Source organism: Siniperca chuatsi, linkage group LG18, assembly GCF_020085105.1.
Source record: "Siniperca chuatsi isolate FFG_IHB_CAS linkage group LG18, ASM2008510v1, whole genome shotgun sequence".
NCBI lineage: Eukaryota > Metazoa > Chordata > Actinopteri > Centrarchiformes > Sinipercidae > Siniperca > Siniperca chuatsi.
In genome coordinates this window covers 25,151,717-25,169,832 of record NC_058059.1, presented here as the reverse complement: position 1 = coordinate 25,169,832, position 18,116 = coordinate 25,151,717, and the positions used below count along the sequence as shown (strand labels likewise).

The 18,116-nt window shown below is 39.0% G+C and overlaps 1 protein-coding gene across 4 annotated transcripts; it reads right to left on the bottom strand.

Annotated features, from left to right (window-relative positions):
* Positions 1-788: 788 nt before the first annotated feature.
* Positions 789-17,198, bottom strand: macir (macrophage immunometabolism regulator). Of its 4 annotated transcripts, XM_044174845.1 has the most exons (4): positions 17,090-17,198; positions 15,246-15,462; positions 5,870-6,085; positions 789-4,356 (listed from the first exon to the last, which is right to left on the bottom strand). In XM_044174845.1, the coding sequence occupies exon 4, from the start codon at positions 4,347-4,349 to the stop codon at positions 3,696-3,698; it is 654 nt and encodes a 217-aa protein (XP_044030780.1). In that variant the 5' UTR covers positions 4,350-4,356; positions 5,870-6,085; positions 15,246-15,462; positions 17,090-17,198; the 3' UTR covers positions 789-3,695. The 4 variants fall into 4 exon arrangements, with proteins under 4 accessions (XP_044030780.1, XP_044030781.1, XP_044030779.1 ...); XM_044174846.1 differs by lacking the exon at positions 5,870-6,085; XM_044174844.1 differs by lacking the exon at positions 15,246-15,462.
* Between the last annotated feature and the right edge of the window lie 918 nt (positions 17,199-18,116).

Sequence of the window (18,116 nt, the reverse complement as noted above, 5' to 3'; positions counted from 1 at the left end):
TTTTCTGCTGTGTCTGCAGAAGAGTTTCAGTTCAAGATGCCAACAATGGCAACACAGCATCTCAAAACAAATGACCAAACAAAGTATCAAACAATTACCACACAGTGTGACAAAATGTCTGATAAAGGGGCTATCTATTCACCATGTGCTATAATGTAAAGATCAATTCACCCAAATCACATAAAACATTTTCACTTACCCCTAGTGGTGTCTAGCCATGTAGATATGCATGTAACAAAATAATCTTAGCTTTAAATTGCATCTCACAGTCTTCTTAAGTGATTGGAACTGGCTCAGGTGTCATCAAGTGACCTAAAGATGGTCACTCCAGTGTTGGCTCTCATCACGTGTGAAGAACAAATGACAGAGTTGTGTATGTTTAACAATGCCCGGTAACATGGCTGTTGAATGTAAGTTCGCTGCTGGGTTCCTGTGTGACAAAGGGACAGCTATTGTGTCTTACCACACCATTTGAGATCTCTTGTACCTTACTCTGTGTGCTTTTCTTTCTCTCTCCTCTTCACTAACCACACACATTTCAATATACATATGGGCGGCTGTGGTTTGGTGGTAGAGCGGGTCATCTAATTGGAAGGTCGGCGGTTCGATCCCGGCTTCCCCGAGTGTCCGTGGGCAAGACACTGAACCTCAAATTGAAGTGCTTTGAGTGGTCAGAAAACTAGAAAGGCGCTATACAAATACAGTCCATTTACCATATACACACATCTCAAACAGATAGAAAATAGGTGGTTACACCTTCTTGGTACCAAGAAATGTCACAACTCAAGTCTGCTTCTTGTTCTTTACTTTTTCTGTAACATGATCATCATCATTAGTAACATGACATCCATGTTTAGTTACATCATCAATAACAGAAGCCTTTACAGCAATTTCCAACACAACAGCATAAAAGACAGCTGCACCCATGATGCAGTTAAGCAAATAGAAAATTGTACTTACTTTTATGAATTTATTTATTAACTAAAAAAATTAACTAAATAAGGTGAGTGTTTCCATCCACTACTGTTATGCAAATATTTGGGCGCATCCAGAAACAGTTGGTGCTACTTCTCCAGTCAGTGCCATTAAACCATTGCAGAAGAAGAGAGGGCAACAAGATGATGTAATTAAAAGAGCTGCAGTCAAACCTCAAACGAACAAAAATAATGTGGAAAATGTGATGGAAATATGGCGTTTCTGCTTGTTTCATGTATTAATTTAAGGAAGGTTACAGTCTTCTTATTGCTCCACACAGATCTAATGTTTTCCTCTGCTGCAATTTTTGGTCTCTCTAGTGGAGCCGAAGCTTTAAGTGTTTATCACATGCTTCTTGTATGTCATGATTCATTTGCTAAGTCGGTTTCCATTGTACTTTGTCGCATTTTGCTTTTATCGATACACCAACCTTTCCATCTCAGCCAAGCATAAAATTTTTTGTGATATTTCAACTTTTTTTTGAATTTCCAGCATTTCCACTTAGGTTTTTTGTGCAAATTGAAAATGGGCATAAAAACAGGTGGATGGAGTGAAGAAAGTGTGCTGTGTTTTAGACCAACTCCCGCATTTTCAAAAAATATGTATAGTCTAAATTAAAAATGGAATGACTATAATCCTATCCAAAAATGAACTGACTCAAGTACAGTATCAAAAAAAGACACTGTGGCAGACATGCATGCTGACTCTTGCCCTATGGATGAGATGAATTGGGCTCAAAGTAACACCCTGAACCAATTTAACTTGTTTCATTTCTCTACAAGAGAAAGGAATTTGAAATTTGACAATTTGAAAGGTGCCATGATTACAAAAACACAGAGGCTTCAAATGTTACACGTTCATAAAATAAATTACATTTTCTATTGCGTTAGTGTAACAGAAAACACAGAAGTTCTGAGACAAATCACAATTTCCTTTCAAAGCAGCACAACAAATTGTGCAAAAACTCAAGGGGTGTACAGATATTTCCACAGAACTTTAAGAGTTCACATGGCTTTGCTAATGTACAATATTGCAGTGTTTACTGTGAACGCCTAATTGGTGCCATGGTGGCGACAATATCAAGGTGCACTGATGTTTCCACAGACAGTCTGTAGTAGATGTCCAACAGAAAACTATTTTTCAGGTGCAGAAAACAACTTTTCTGCAGTAATACACATATTAAAAAGACACACCTCTACATACTGTTGTGCACCCATAATCAATGTACAAAACCAAGATGTACCAATATGGTTTTCTAAAGCCAACATATTCCCAACCATATTTGCCAACAATAACCAATAAAAAGATGCAAAAAAGACCGAAGTGATACTCCACTCATCCATATCTATCTGTCTGCATTAACTCTTGCATGGGAACTCTCTCACTCCCCATCTTTAGTGTATGACATTGCAGGAGTGGTTTTAGAAGTTTCCACAGATGTTTTATTATCGCCCAACATATAAACTGGTCCCTACTGTTACCAGCATGAATTCAAGCTGACTAAAGTTGCTGTACTCTGATCAAGCTACAACAGCCGCATTTCAAACTTATGGGGGTGACTGTTTGATAGTAAGGAGTCTTATTTTAATATAATACACATATGCCATATGTACAAAGAGTTATCAATTATTATTCATCCTGTCCATACAGGCTGTGAAGTGATTCTCCTTGTGCGGCAAAATCAACAGTCTTTGTTCTGTGTAAAAATACATTCTGAAGTTCAGCATAAGAAAAAATGAGGTCTCAGCAGTCTGAGTTAGACAAATTGGAAAATGGATTCTTTCCCCCATCATTTACAGTGTAGTCACATAAGGAAGGGATCATTTTGGGGCATCCTGGTGAATAGTGGTCTAAGGAGCTGACAATGTAATCAAAAAGAGTCTGGCTGGGGGATGTTTGTTGCATGTCATTCCTCCTCTCTCTCTCTCTGACACCACTCTAATGCTAGCTATTGAGAAAAGGCACAAATGCCAGGAAAAGATACTTTAATATATTTTAAAAAGGATGGGGTCACTTTAGCACCAGTATGGACAGAGGGAATGATTACAACAACCAATGACTGTACATATGGCATGTGAATATTGTATAAAGATGGACTTTAATAAAAATATCTTTACCTATCCTTTAATAAACATATTTAGTATTTTTTTTTTTTTTACACATGCCATAAGAGGTTTAAAAACACATTGTTATTGACTGACAGCAATAAAGCAGCAATAAAAGTATTATCTTGCTAATTTGACAGTTGACACAGTTGTATGCAGTGCCATAATCTGAATTAAATCTGACAAAACTTCCACTAACACAACTCCTCACAGATAAGTAGTAAAACTGTTATTAGGCTGATAGCAGTGGCGCATTTTAAAGATGATACAGTATGTGATATGTGCTTTTATCAGCTGTAAACTGATATATCAGTGCACCTCTGACCAGTAAATACACACAACACTGTCAATAAATAGGTTCACCAGTTATTGCTAAATTTATATAAGTCACATTTTTTTAACCCCAACAACCTCATTACAATGTGAGGAGTAATTTAAGGTTTTCACAACATTATGTGTAAAGAATAAGGTAAAACCCCCAGTTCATAATATAAGAAGATTATCAGTCTGTCTTAAAGAACTGCTTGTAATCTGAGTATAAAGAAACCAAGCTGGAAATAGCACCTATATCCCCAAGAGGGTGAAAGACGCCTAAAAAGGCCTTCCACTGTGCTTTCATGTCTTGTTTCTGGTGAACATGCGCTCCCCTCGCAGGGTGAGGTGCTGCAGTTGGTACTGTAACACCTCAGTGTCTGATGACTCTTTGATACTTATTTTGTCCAGGTTAAGGTAGTCCAAAGACTTGGACTGGACTGTCTTCCTTTTACGCAGACAGAGGGGTAGTGGAGCATGCAGACCCCTCCCAGGCTCCCCGTGGGCCAGGGACTGGAGGAAGGTGTCACTCGAGCTGGGTATACGCCTTCGTCTCCGCCCGTTAGCAGCAGGAATGTCGTAGGGTTGGTAGTAGCGACTTTTGCCTTTGAAGATTCGTGAAGACCGGTGGATGCCCAAGTCTGCAGACTTCGGGACAGCACTCTGGATGGAGCTGGACACGGCCTCTGATACAGAACCCTTCTCTGGAGTGCCTTCTGACCACTTGTGGGCCAGCTTGAGCAGCTCCTCACCAGTGGTGAAGCCCACCAGATAGTTTGAGTCCATGTGGAGGATCTGGTATCCTGCAACAGTACCTCTGATGGGTGAACATGGTGTGCTGGCACAGCGAGGCCTCTCTGCTTCTGGTTTCAACGTAGCTTTGATCTCAGCTGCAGGAAGAATGGAAACGTGTGCCATGGACACTCCACTGATATCCATTTCCATCCTGACAGACATATCTTGACTGATGAAAGGTAGAGAAAAAACATCACTTGAGTCACACAGTTACACAACGCACACTCAAGATCCAGTCATTCCTAAATGGCCGGGTCAGTCCTAACTTGAAGACTCTTAACTTTTTGAATTAACAGTAATTCACAAAGCATAATTAACTTTTTATTATGCTATGTATTACCATAATTGCAAGGGTGATTTTGATATTGGTGGAACGCCCACATCTTCACAGAGATCTGTTCCATCAACATCAGGGATCAAGTACTCGGCGGGCAGACCGTGTATTCAGAAATTTACTGTATTTGTGAAATTGATGTAAAACTACTGTATTTACCTTTGGCGGCAATGGTTTTTATTGTTATTAAGACTCAACATAATTTTCATTTTTGAGATCGAGAACGGTTCAGATTGGGAACCAACATGTTAGCTCAGCTGGTTTTGCGGAGGAAAGAGTTCAGGAGAGGCACACACAAAACAGTTCAGCGGCTCTGCCATGACTCAGTGTGTTGGGATTCAGGTAGGGCAGGTTTGGTTATTAGCAGAAATATCAAATATATTTATGAATATTAATACAATTATTAACTATCAAAATTATGGGATCTGGGACCAATAACCAAATGTGAAAAACAGTCTCAAAGGTGGCTGTCCACTTAAAAATGTTGATATTTAAAAAGGTACTGTCTTATATAAAAGTGGGACAGTGAAGGATGAGATCTGAGCCCTGACCGTCGCAACCAGCTATATTATTACAATATGTACACACAATAACCACAGGCAACTGCTTTTTAAAAATGGTACAATAGCGGTTATTTAACTTTAGCACCGATTAACGCTCAATAACTTCGACCAACAACCACTATCACAATAAGCATACAACAATCAGCAAGCATTTAAAATATGTGTGTGTGTGTGTGTGTGTGTGTGTGTGTGTGTGTGTGTGTGTGTGGGGTTAGGGTTAGGGATGTGACCGTGTGGGTGGTTGTCATGCACACAGCCAAAATGGCAGGCAGACCCGCAAATCTCAAACCAATAGACAGAGCCAAAAAGGGAGGACTGCCTCAATTTGTCCTCAAGATAATGTGGCTAAGCTGCCACGTTATCTGTGCCGTTTGAGATGTGTGTAAGCGTGTAAATGTACGTGCAAGGTGTGTGTGGGTTAGTGGAGAGAGAGGAAAGCACACAGAGTAAGGCACAAGAAATCTCAAATGCCATGGCAAAGCAATAGCTGTCTCTTATCACACAGTAATCAGGCAGCAGACTTTCATCCAACGGCTGTGTTACTGGACCTTAGTCTGATAAAGCACAGTTATTAGCTCCCACAGTGGCTAAAGCTAACACAGTTAAAATGGCCCATGGCGGGGTACAAAATGGAACATGCTAAACACAAAGAAAAACACACAGCAATTTGGACGCAGCGGTCTGTCACTTTCCAAAATAAGCAAAGCACAATTCACAAGAATGAAACTTAGATGAAATAACACACAGTTATAAAATCTATCTCTGCCCAGAAACAAGCCTCTTACTTGAAATTGCTCTTGGCTAGCAACTGATGCGTCCGTTTGTTTGGATTTGTCTGGCAGACTTTCTTTCAGGCTCGGATGCTGACAAAGCCGGGTCCAATGGCGAAACTGTTCCTTTCGAGGCAGCAAATGAAAACAGCAGTCAACGTCGGTAGGGAGAGGGGCTCAGCGGCGATCTTGCTTTCCGTGAAGGGAACGGTCAGTCGGTGTCTCCTCCTTCTGCAGATCGTTATGGGGAGTAAAAGATCAGGATCAAAAGTGTTCAGCAAACACAAAATAGTCTGTTTTTCATCCAGCAAGTTATGACTCTTAGGGAAATTAAAGTCCAAGTTCAAGTGTGTTCTTGGGGTAACGGTAGTTACCGTGGGGAAAGACGTGATGCGCCTCCTTCGTAAACAGAGTTTACTGTGGAAAAGAAAACGGGCAGTGTGGGGTGCCAGGCTTTATAGAGTTGGTGTTGTCATAACTGCGCAATGCCATCCGTCACCGTGTTGCGCATCCCGTCCAGTGGGAATCCAGTGAATTAACGGCTGTGTCGGCTTGGCACCTTTCTACTGTCTGTTCTTTGTTTCTCAGTCAAGTCTCTTAGGCTATGGCCTTACCAGGTAGGTCTATCTTTTGTCCCTCACACATGGTGAGGCTAGGCAAGGCTCAACAAATGGATAGTCACGGTTGTCAGGTCTGATGTGCACTCGGATTTAACATTATCCTCAAGACAGAAGAAACGTGAAATTTTTCCCCTTACAATAGTTGCAGGGATTTGCATTGGAATTCGGCATAGTTGCAGGGGAAATTACAGATTTTGGCGGTAAATGGAAAAATAGTGATCATTTTAAGAGCATAGAAAACCTACTGGTACAAGAGTGTAGCTTTCATTAGTATATGGGCTAGATATTATCCTTTTCCATCAGTTTTGCCTCTGTAGAGACTGTTGTGTAGATGTAAGGTTTGTCGCCACCACACTGCCGATTTTAAAACGTTTCGTGCCCATGTGAAAAGCCATCGAATCTTGGCCAACTAAAGGTTTCCATGCGGCATAGAACAGTGCCCAGCAATTTCAGGACATTTTATGCATTAAAGTCCCACATGCACAGAAACCGCATACCTTCTGTGTCACTGAAACAAAACGTGTATCAGCTTAATGCCAACCACAAAAGCAGTGTTCAAGGATGTGATGCTGTATGTTGCTAATTTTTCCTTGTTGTGCATTCATTTAAGATTACACCTATGGAATAGCAAGAAAGTAATTTGTCATTTTGAGGGATGCTCAGAATATTTTAGCGGTCATCATTTGCCACACACATATCTAGAAAACACAGGCAGTCAACTGTAATGCAACCACATGCACCACAAGAATCTGATGTTCAAGTTCATGACATCCAAGTCCAAGATGAGCCTGTCTGTCTATCTCTTCACAGTGATGGAAGATTTGAATCCTGACACATTTCTAAAGAACTAAGCTTAGTTCTATTTACAAATGCAGGCCAAACTACTTTTGCCAGCCATGACAAGACAGCATATTATTGATGAGTTTCAAGAGGTTCACAGCAGTGGAATGAAGCAGGTGTTTGAAAAAGTAAGCCGAAACTGATAGGGTTAAACATTCCCAAGGATGAAATACAGAAGATAGTCAAATCGATTGCACCTGCTCAGATGTACCTAGGAACAGATAACAGATAACGCTTTTGTCAGTATGTCCCTCTAAAGGACACACTTTCTGCTTTGTTTAGGCAGTCCGCTGTGAAAGACCATTATTCACAATCAGAAATACATGTCCACAGGGATATGGTTTTAAATGAAGTTAATTCTTCAATTAAATTTTATTTATATAGCACCAATTCATAACAGAAGTTATCTCATTGCAACTTTCCTATAGAGCAGGTCTAGACTATACTCTGTTATATTATTTACAGAGACCCAACAAATCTCACAATGAGCAAGCACTTGGCGACAGTGACAAGGAAAAACTTCCTTTAAGAGGCAGAAACCTTGGGCAGAACCAGACTCAGGGTCAGCCGGTGCCAGTTAGGTTGAGAGTGAGAGAGGCAGATTATGGCAGTTAAGTTTTGAGAGAGAGAGAGAGAGAGAAGGGGGTGGGGGAGAGAGAAGCACAATGCAAATTCCACCTAGAATTTTAAAATAATGTAATGGTAGTGGTAATATTAATAAAGTAATAATAATAGGAATGATAGGAATAATAATGACAATAATAGTAACAAAGCCAATAACAACAACTGTAGTAGTAGTTGTCGAGCAGGAACACGGGGGCAACAGGTTGGCCACAACCAAAGATCCAGTCTCTGCAGCTCTGGAGGTAGACCTTTTATCTTTCTTATAGTCACTGTCTTAGTCATTGTTTTTTTTTTCTTTTTTGAGGCGTTTATCATTCTCAAAAAGGTTTTCCTCGCAAATTCCCTAAATAGCCCAAACTGGTTTCCCTTGGTATTCCCTTCCATGAGCACCACTGGTTTGAGGGAAACCAGTAGTGCTCCTGCTACCACTTTGATGTTAATTCTAATTTGGCCTCATTACCTCATGATTCTAAATTTTACACATTGGATGTAAGTGGTAGTATGTAGTGGATTTGTGTTCAGCATTATTTTTCTCATAATCAGTATTATTTCTACAATATTAGGCCTCATAGGTAAAGAGAGACCTTGATGAGCTTGTTGACCTGATGGAGGCAGGTTGCTTCTGAGAAAGTATGTAAAGATATTCTATTTTCTTCCATGTTTTACTGAAAGAGGTCACAGAGCATTGCTTGCCAAGCTGTCAACCTAGGGTCACCTACTTGGGGTATATTTTGGAAAATGCTCACTTCCTCCTCTCCCCAGACAGAGTTATGCTGCTGTCTGCAGTGCCTCCTCCACACGCCCAAAGCATTGATGTGCTACTTCTTAGGCATGATCAACTACTGCAGGCATTGGATTCATAGATCCACTGAAAAGAACTTTGTCGTTCATGCTGCCACTCTGGTGAACCACTCTGAACAGTTCAATTAAGTGAAAACATGACATCTGCATTCAGAGACTTTAGGGCTGTTCTTATATCAGCATCACCTTGCCTTTTCATCTGTATGTAAAAGAGAGAAACAGCATTCATCATGGGCATCTTGGTTCAGAAACATGGCGCTCATTAACGCCTGATGGCTTTCTATTCTTCTGACTCCTGTAATGCAGGGGATGCCAGTCTGTTTGCGAGCTGTTACAGCTATGGCTATTCTAATTGAAAAATCAGCCCTATTGTATGGGCTATATCAAATCTGTATTGCACATTCTGAACACCTCTGTCACCCAACACATGACAGCTGCTCCAAATCAGGTTACAATGTGACCATTCTGTCTAACTCTAACATCTTTGTTGATAGAGCCCTGCCTTCACATCCAGCTACATTACTCCCATTGATTGACTATGATGATAAATACACATGATTGTGAATCATTTTCTTTTGCGATGATTCAGCTGAGACTCTCAGACACCCAATTTCTATCAGTTTATGCTGCCACCACAGAAGTGTAGTGGAGGTGCATGCTTTGCCTCCTGGAATATCTGGCACTAGCATGCCTGTATTTTAGCTGAGGGCCAGACTGCCACCACTTACAATGATTCAAGATGTGCGTTTGGTGTGACGCATGATTTGGATTTTATGACATCATCTAGTAAACCTATCCAACACTCAGCTCTTGTATCCAACCCACTGAAAGCCATTTTCTTGTCCTCACAATTGGCTGTTGTAAATGTGCTGCACACACAGGTGATACTGATTCTGTTTCTAAAGGTAACACATTAGCCATGTGTTATCTTTAAGCCATGCTTAACTCATCTCCTAAGTCCCTCCTCCATGTGTTAGCCTAGGTTGCACACATGTAGGAAAAGGGGGGGAAGAATCATGTGATCCAGTGGTTCACTACAGGAATAACTGCGGAAACTCAATAAAGGATGACACCAAAGTGCAAGGGCTCAGTTGATCGCAACACTGACATGTATCCTATTCTTTCACACACTAATCAGAGTGCTTGGACTATAGCAACACTGAAGGACGAAACAAACCTGATGGAAGAAGACAAAGCTTGTCACTGGACATCAGAAGAGAGCATCATACTTTGAAGATCTAGTTTTTATGATACTGCTAATTTAGATATGCAAACAATGGTAGATAATGCTAGTAGTAGAAATTGGTCTCACTAGTGAGTAAGTTAACAACCATCCTCATCTCATTCACCAATGCTAAATCCAATTCCATTCACCAAAGCAGATTGGGAAATGTTTGACTAGTATGATTTGGGTTGTTATTTTCCAGGACATCTCATCTCCCCTTCCAGACTCACTGACTGAATTTCCACACACAATACAGAGCTGCTTATCAATGACAGGACCAGATGTCACGAATCAGGCAAACGTAAAATCCAGGGTACAGGCAAATATACAAAAATCCAAAACTGACAGGCAGAAAGTCCAACAAAGTAAATCCAAAATCCCAGAATGGCAAAAAATCCAACAGACGAAGTAAATCCAAAAAAAATACAAGAATGGGCAGGAATGCTTGACATGTAGACAAAAGAATTAACTGGCAAGGAAACAGGGAAAATATACTGACTAAATACTCACTAAGGGAAGGACAACAAGACACAGGTGAAACATAAATAGACACAGGTGTAACTAGGACAGGGCAGACAATCAAGGGCAGAGGGAAAAGCAAACAAAGGCAGGGAGTAAAACTACAAGACACATGAGGAGAGGAGAGTATTTCTCTATAAAATAGGAAATAACTAGACAAAAACCCAAAACCATGACACCAGATAATTGTGAAGTAACAAGTGTAGCTCCTATGCTAAAAGTAATTTGAGTTGAGTCTGTTCCAGGGCCGATATCGTCTCCGATACCTCTATAAAAGTAACTCTGCTCAACTGTACTATCTCTGTAGGAATCTTAAATAACAGAGATTTTTCAATACCCTTTCAGTGTTAGATGTCTTGTTAGAATCGTTCTGTTTTTGCATTAATTCTGATCCAAGCCCTACATGGCTCATGTACAGTCAAATATTGATAAATTTAGGAACTAATAATTGTTTTAAAATCACCAAAATTAATGTAACTTCTTAGTCGTCCATCTATGAATGTTTTACACTGTAGCTGATTTAGTCCAGGATGCGATACAAGGCTTAGCTGAACTGCATAAAGTACATGAATTTAATCCAATAGTTGACGTAATGGGATTATTGGAGCCTTGGGGATCCTCTATTGTGCTTTTTTGTTTTTGTGATAGTAATAGTAGAAATGATTATATGTGCCTGTGTATCCGCTGTTATTAAAGAAAGTGTTAAAAAGACTTCTAACATTATGGTTAAGCACAGTGTAAACACAGAAACTACTGAGATTTCCCCTGATCCAAATCAACCTCTACCTAACTTTCGTCCAATAATGCACAATTATTCATATGATGATTCAGATTCCACGAGTGAAGACTTCCACTTAGTTGAGCTGTTCACCATTAGACAGTATTTTTATTATCTAAATCTAAAATAGAATGTTTGCTTGATAGAAAATCCTTAGTTATATTGGTAAATTAACTGGAAGCCCAGGAGGATGCGGTTACATGACCTAATTAGTAATCACATTAAGTGTGGTGCCTATGCACATTTTATTACATTTAATTGTAGATTTTTCATACTATTTACATTTATCAGTTCGGTTCAGTTTCTATTTTGAATGATTTGAATGATCTAATGTATGTAATAAAGCTAAAAAGTAGATTTTTTTAGATCATAGATAAAAATTGATGTGTTTGAATGTACTACATGAGAATGTTTTAAACAGTGCATCTGCCTGATGTGCTGCAGTAAGCGTATTGTCTCATTTCTGGTCAAGGGTGTTTCTGTGTTACTAATAGCGTATTTTTGCTGCTCTAGCTCATCAAAATTAATTTAGTTTGATTCTTCATTATAGTGACTATCTGCTATACACTAAAACGTACACTAGTTCTGCACAAGCACTGATAGCGCTCTCCTTCTTTTAACTACTTTCTCGCTAATCCCACAATTTACACGCTATTCAGTTTTGCTAGCCACCGTTCTTTAGCTTAGCAGCTAGCAATGGCTTCTCTCTCTCTCCCTCTCACTCTCCTGCTCTCTCCTGATCAGTCTGTCAGATGTTTAGCTATTCTTCTGCCTCCTTTAGTGATAATGGTACATGTAATAAATGTAGTTTATTTGTAGCGTTGAAGGCGAGGCTTAGTGAATTGCAAACGCAGTTCCGCACCATGGGAACTCAATCATTAGCTGCTGTAGTTAGCCAGACCAGAGGTAGCTCCTGTTAGCTGTCCACCAGGGAGGCTGGGTAACCGTCCGAAGGAAGAATAGCCAGAAGCAGAAGCCCACCGTTCACCACCAACCTGTTGACATTTCCAACAAGTTCTCCCCACTCAGCAACACCTGCTCAGAAACCACCTCTGATTACTGGCAGCTCCATTTTGAGAAATTCTGTTATTGTGGTTGTGCTGCCTCCGTGTTCCTGCTCGACAACTGCTACTACAATTGTTATTATTAGTCTTATTACTATTATATCATTATTATTGCTATCACTATCATCACTATTATTATTATTATTATTATTATTACTTTATTATTATTAATATCACTACTACCATTACATTATTATTATTATTTTAAAATTCTAGGTGGAGTTTGCATTTGCAAGTCCCACTTGTCATGGCCCGTTTAAATTTTTAATAATTTATCTACATTTACGTACAGCGAAGCAGTGGTTTGAGCTCTTCACAACGATTTCCATTCATTCCCTATGGAGGAATTTTGCGCATTCTTTTATGATTTTCACGAAAACGATTGGGCTGATCTTTGAGAAAAGTCATAGCACACAGCTCCCGATCGATTTTACTATTACTAATATTATAAAAAGTACAGTCTAGACCTGAACCATAGGAAAAGTGCAATGAGATAACTTATGTTATGAATTAGTGCTATATAAATCAAATTTAATTGAATTGCTCCAAGATCTACAACAATGGACTTTTAAGGACTCTAAAGTTACATCTTATGTATCCTTAATGCATTCTGAGTTATTGTATTCAGGTTTTAAAATATACTGTGCTATGATGAGAGTAATAATCACTGTATGCTAATAATCAACTAAACCATCTATGAGTAAAGAGTTGGAATGCTAATCTGTCGGCGATATCTGGTTTTATATTTATATCTGGATATATGGTTTTAGGTTTCTTAATTACAGTACGTTTGGTTTTATTTTGTTGTTATTTTTTTTAACCTTAGAAGTGAGTTAATTAATGATTAATGGATTGTTTTTGCTATTTGTATAATCACGTTTAATAAGTATGTTTACCCATTTTAAATGCTTTGAAGTGATTTGATCTATGCTTGACACAGATAGGGCAATACAGGTTTTCCTCTTTTGCCATTTAGAGGTTTTTCCTTTTGCTCTGTCTTTTTAGTGTAGTTATTCGCTTTGGGTCTTTTTGTTCCATTTCTTGTCTTGTGGAAGTGGGATTTGTGACCTGTGACCTCTGTCAGAGATCTTAAAGCACTTCAATGTTTTCTGAGATCTTAACCACTTGAGAGTGTTTTTCAGAGGCTTCTGTTTGGCTCTATAGGGCAGAACTCAGGTCATATGAAGATACAGTGGTGTGAAAAAGTGTTTGCCCCCTTCCTGATTTCTTATTTTTTTGCATGTTTGTCACACTTAAATGTTTCAGATCATCAAACAAATTTAAATATTAGTCAAAGATAAGTAAACACAAAATGCAGTTTTTAAATGAAGGTTGTTATTATTAAGGGAAAACAAAATCCAAACCTACATGGCCCTGTGTGAAAAAGTGATTGCCCCCTAAACCTAATAACTGGTTGGGCCACCCTTAGCAGCAACAACTGCAATCAAGCGTTTGCGATAACTTGACAAGGCGAGCCTTAATGTTCTTTTTGCTCAACAGTGGTTTTTGTCTTGGAATTCTGCCATGCAGGCCATTTTTACCAAGTCTCTTTCTTATGGTGGAGTCATGAACACTGACCTTAACTGAGGCAAGTGAGGCCTGCAGTTCTTTGGATGTTGTTGTGGGGTCTCTGAATGGCTGAAGAAGAAAAAAATTAAGAATTTGGAGTGGCCTAGTGGAGATAAGTTGAGCAAACTGTTTGCGAATGTTTATTCAACATCTGTTGCATAATAGCTGAACCTTATATGGATTCAGATGTGAATTTGATACAGCATTCTAGTGAGGCAGACAGACGAAGAAGAAGAATAAAATGAAGACTTTGGAGTGGTCTAGTCAAAGTCCTGGCCTGAATCCTATTGAGATGCTGTGGCATGACCTTAAAAAGGCAGTTCATGCTGGAAAACCCTTGAATGTGGCTGAATTACAACAATTCTACAAAGATGAGTTGGCCAAAATTCCTCCACAGCACTGTAAAAGACTCATTGCAAATTATCGCAAACGCTTGATGGCAATTGTTGCTGCTAAGGATGGCCCAACCAGTTATTAGGTTTAGGGGGCAATCACTTTTTCACACAGGGCCATGTAGGTTTGGATTTTGTTTTCCCTAAATAATAACAACCTTCATTTGAAAACTGCATTTTGTGTTTACTTGTGTTATCTTTGGCTAATATTTAAATTTGTTTGATGATCTGAAACATTTAAGTGTGACAAACTTGCAAAAAAATAAGAAATGAGGAAAGGGGCAAACACTTTTGCACACCACTGTATATGTTTTTTGTGGGCGATGCTGATCTCATGATTAAAAAGGGGGGAACTGTGGGAGAAACTTATGGACATGAAAGAATGTTTAATTTGTGCAATGACATGGTGTCCTGATTGTAGATAAAGGGAAACTTATGCACGTATGCATGGAACACTGTGTCCATGCATACGTGCTATACCAAGATCTTCTCTGATATCAGATTTGTGTTGTAGTAAACCTATATATTCAAGTAAGAACAACTGAGGCTCATCGAGTTTATTCTTCTATTCATCAAAGTGAAGACTGACCAAGAAGTACAAGTTTTCCCACATCAACATCTAACTTGATGCGTTACATTACGCAAATTTTTTGATTATTATTTTTGTACATTGCACATATTCTTTCTAGTGTGATCATTTGCACATTCCTTAGTCAATATTTTAAACATTCCATTCTCTTCATTTTAAATACTCTACAGCTCTTTTCACTTGAATATATATTTTACATATTATATTGCAATTTTCTATTTTATCAACAAGGTATGTTGTTAATACCATGTCTTTGTCCAGACAGAGAATTCCCATTGCACCCAACGTAATAGTTTTATTTGAGTAGTTTCTCTTGCACAACTATGAAGTCAGTGATATATTTTCATGCCATACAATGCCCCCTGCTAACCTGTGTCTACAATAGTTCCTGGGTGGTTGAGGCTGGTACACCGGACAGCAGGCCAGACGATGTGGATCATCTGGCCTTCTGGATCATAGTTGTGCCATCCTATGCGCTGAAGACACCCATTTTCAAGTATGACCCTCTGAAATTCTGGAATGTAGCTGTAGTCTTTTGCCTCCTCCTCCTCAGAGATGCACATTGAAATTATCAGGTCAAAGCCTACCTACAAGACAAATGGGATACATGACAAAGCCCACTCCCAATAAAGCATAGCCAACTATTAACTTAGCCTTAGCATCGGGACAAGCTGGGCTGTACCGTTAGCTTGACTGTAACATAACACTAACTTAAATATAAGCTATCTAATGATACAGGGCTCACACTCAACTTACATGGTTAGATTGAGAATTTTCTCATAGTATCTCAAAATAAAATAGAAATAAAGCAGACTGAGTTAGAGACTCCCTTACGACTTTTACATTATTTTTTTTTTTTTACTCCCTATTGCACCTTATGCACCTTATATAACTGATGATGGACATCAAAATTATGTTAAAGTGTATTAAGATATGTAACCTCAGTAGGGAGTAGGTCTGTACTGAAAAGGCTAAAGAAAAACTTATTGGATGTGGAAATTGCCATCAGAGCTCATTATCCAACAAGAAAAGCAGCATTTTTTTTGGGATCTTTAACACATGGCAGCGTTGTAATAAGGATTATTGTAATTTATCTACGAAAATACAACACATTTTGTTAACAAGATGCAGGAACAATCATCAAATTTAATTTCCCTTTATCTACAATCAGGAAACCAAAATATAACTTAATTTTCATGTGTGCCCACCCATGGGACTATTGGCTTACTAGTCGATATAACTCAAAATAAGAGATTGCATGTATGCCTTTTACAACATTTCAAAATTGTTAGTATCTTGACACATGAATAATAAATAATAATTGGGTTGATTTCTTGTTTTTATGTCATGTTACAAAATCATTTAATAAACTACTTTGTTGTTTTCTTTGATTCAACTGCTCTCATTAATATGGTTAAATCAAATTGTTTAAACATAGTTGGACCAGCAGCACACAGACAGATGAAAGCGACCAGAAGCATTTTTTTCCACCCACCAGCTTTCCGCCAGCACTCCCTCTGATTGGCTAGTACTCCTTGCTTCCTTAGGTTAGATTGGTTAAGGTTAGGGTTAGGGTGGGGTTAGGGATTGCTAATCAGAGGCTGAGTAGGGGCGGGACTTGGCGGAATGCTGGTGGGGGGGGGAAATAACGCTGGCCAGAAGCCGCAGTAGAATGTGTATGAACGCCAGGCCGCGGCTAAATCGTGCCATACTGAGTGAGTAGAAAAGGGGCAAAAGTGACAGAAAACAGTCCCAGCGCATTACAGCTGCAATCACAGCCTTCACATCTCAGGCTTCACGCACAGATCCATAACAGGCGTGATGCAGCTGTTAATATATATTGTAGCATTTTTAAAGATGTATGAAAGATAACATAGATAACATTACATAGTAAGAGATGGCTGTTGCAGCAAACGACAGGCCGGGTTCATCCTGTCCGCTGCTCAATGGGAAACCCAGTAACACTTCACTGCCATGAGACTGCCACAACGTCTTAACACGATATTTTCATTACTGTGAAAACAGTGAACCCATTCTTAAATGCGACGCATTGATCATTTTAAACACCGACTCTTATCAGACTTGATTGTCAAGAAAAAATCATGGGCGAAACGTTAATCACGTTTATATGGATGGAATAAGCTTATTTATCCTCGCTGTTTAATTAAATATATCTTGGAAACCTACTGAATAAAAACAGAATAAAATACAAACCTGTTTGACTGCGAAGAATCGGATGTTCAACCTTCCCGTCTGTGTGGTCTCTAGCCTCCGCTCTCTCACGCCGTGTTCCGTCAACAGCAGCAAAAGGAACACTTCCGGTCTATTTTTCAGAAAAAAGCAATTGTACATTCTTTATAGTATTTTTTGGTGGTAATAACTAGGCTAAAATTTTTATGAGTCAGTTACAAAAAGTAATTACAAAAAAGAAACAAACAAAAATAAATCTGTTTTGCTCTAAATATTATTTACTGTGGTTTGCATAACACAGGTAATCTTTTTATCCATTACAATAACCTTATATCCATGGATATATCACATACTCCTGCTTATGGAAGCCCATTTCCGCCTGTAAAAGAAAAAAAGAGGAAAAGTTAGTCGTGATAAAAGAAATGCTCATGGTAAAATTTGAAGAGATAAAAAGTTAACATTTTGACTTACTAAACAAAAATTATGAAATAAGCCCAAATTATTGAACTCAAAATAACTAGATAGTATGTTACAATTATGAAATAAAAAGTCTAAATTATGGTAGTAAGTCAAAAATATGAGATAAAAAGTCTATGTCAAAATTTAGATTTTTTTTCAGTTTCAGAAAAGCTTGCATAAGCACTAGTGGCACTGTGGCTTCCAAGGTTCCTTCACCCTGGCCTACCTGTGCAAACATACTGCAATCCTTAATAAGGTAAACTATTCTGTGTGATTTTTGTAAATGTTAGACAGATGTAGGTATAGACTACGAAATTTAATCTGGTGTTGCATCTAAGCTAACAGAAGTTACGGAGGTAACTATGGTTCTGTGAATTCCATGATGACTGCCAGTGGCAGTACACAAAGTGGATACACACACTCTGTGCAGGTCGAGATCTTATATAGCCACATGTGTGATGTGTACCACATGGTAGCCTACATCCACCCTAAAAGGTTCAGAGTGACCGCCATGTCTGGACAGTCAAACTTGCCCCAAGATGGAAAGACTGTAGCAGGCACCAAATCCTCTCTACCTGCTCCACAGTCGGGC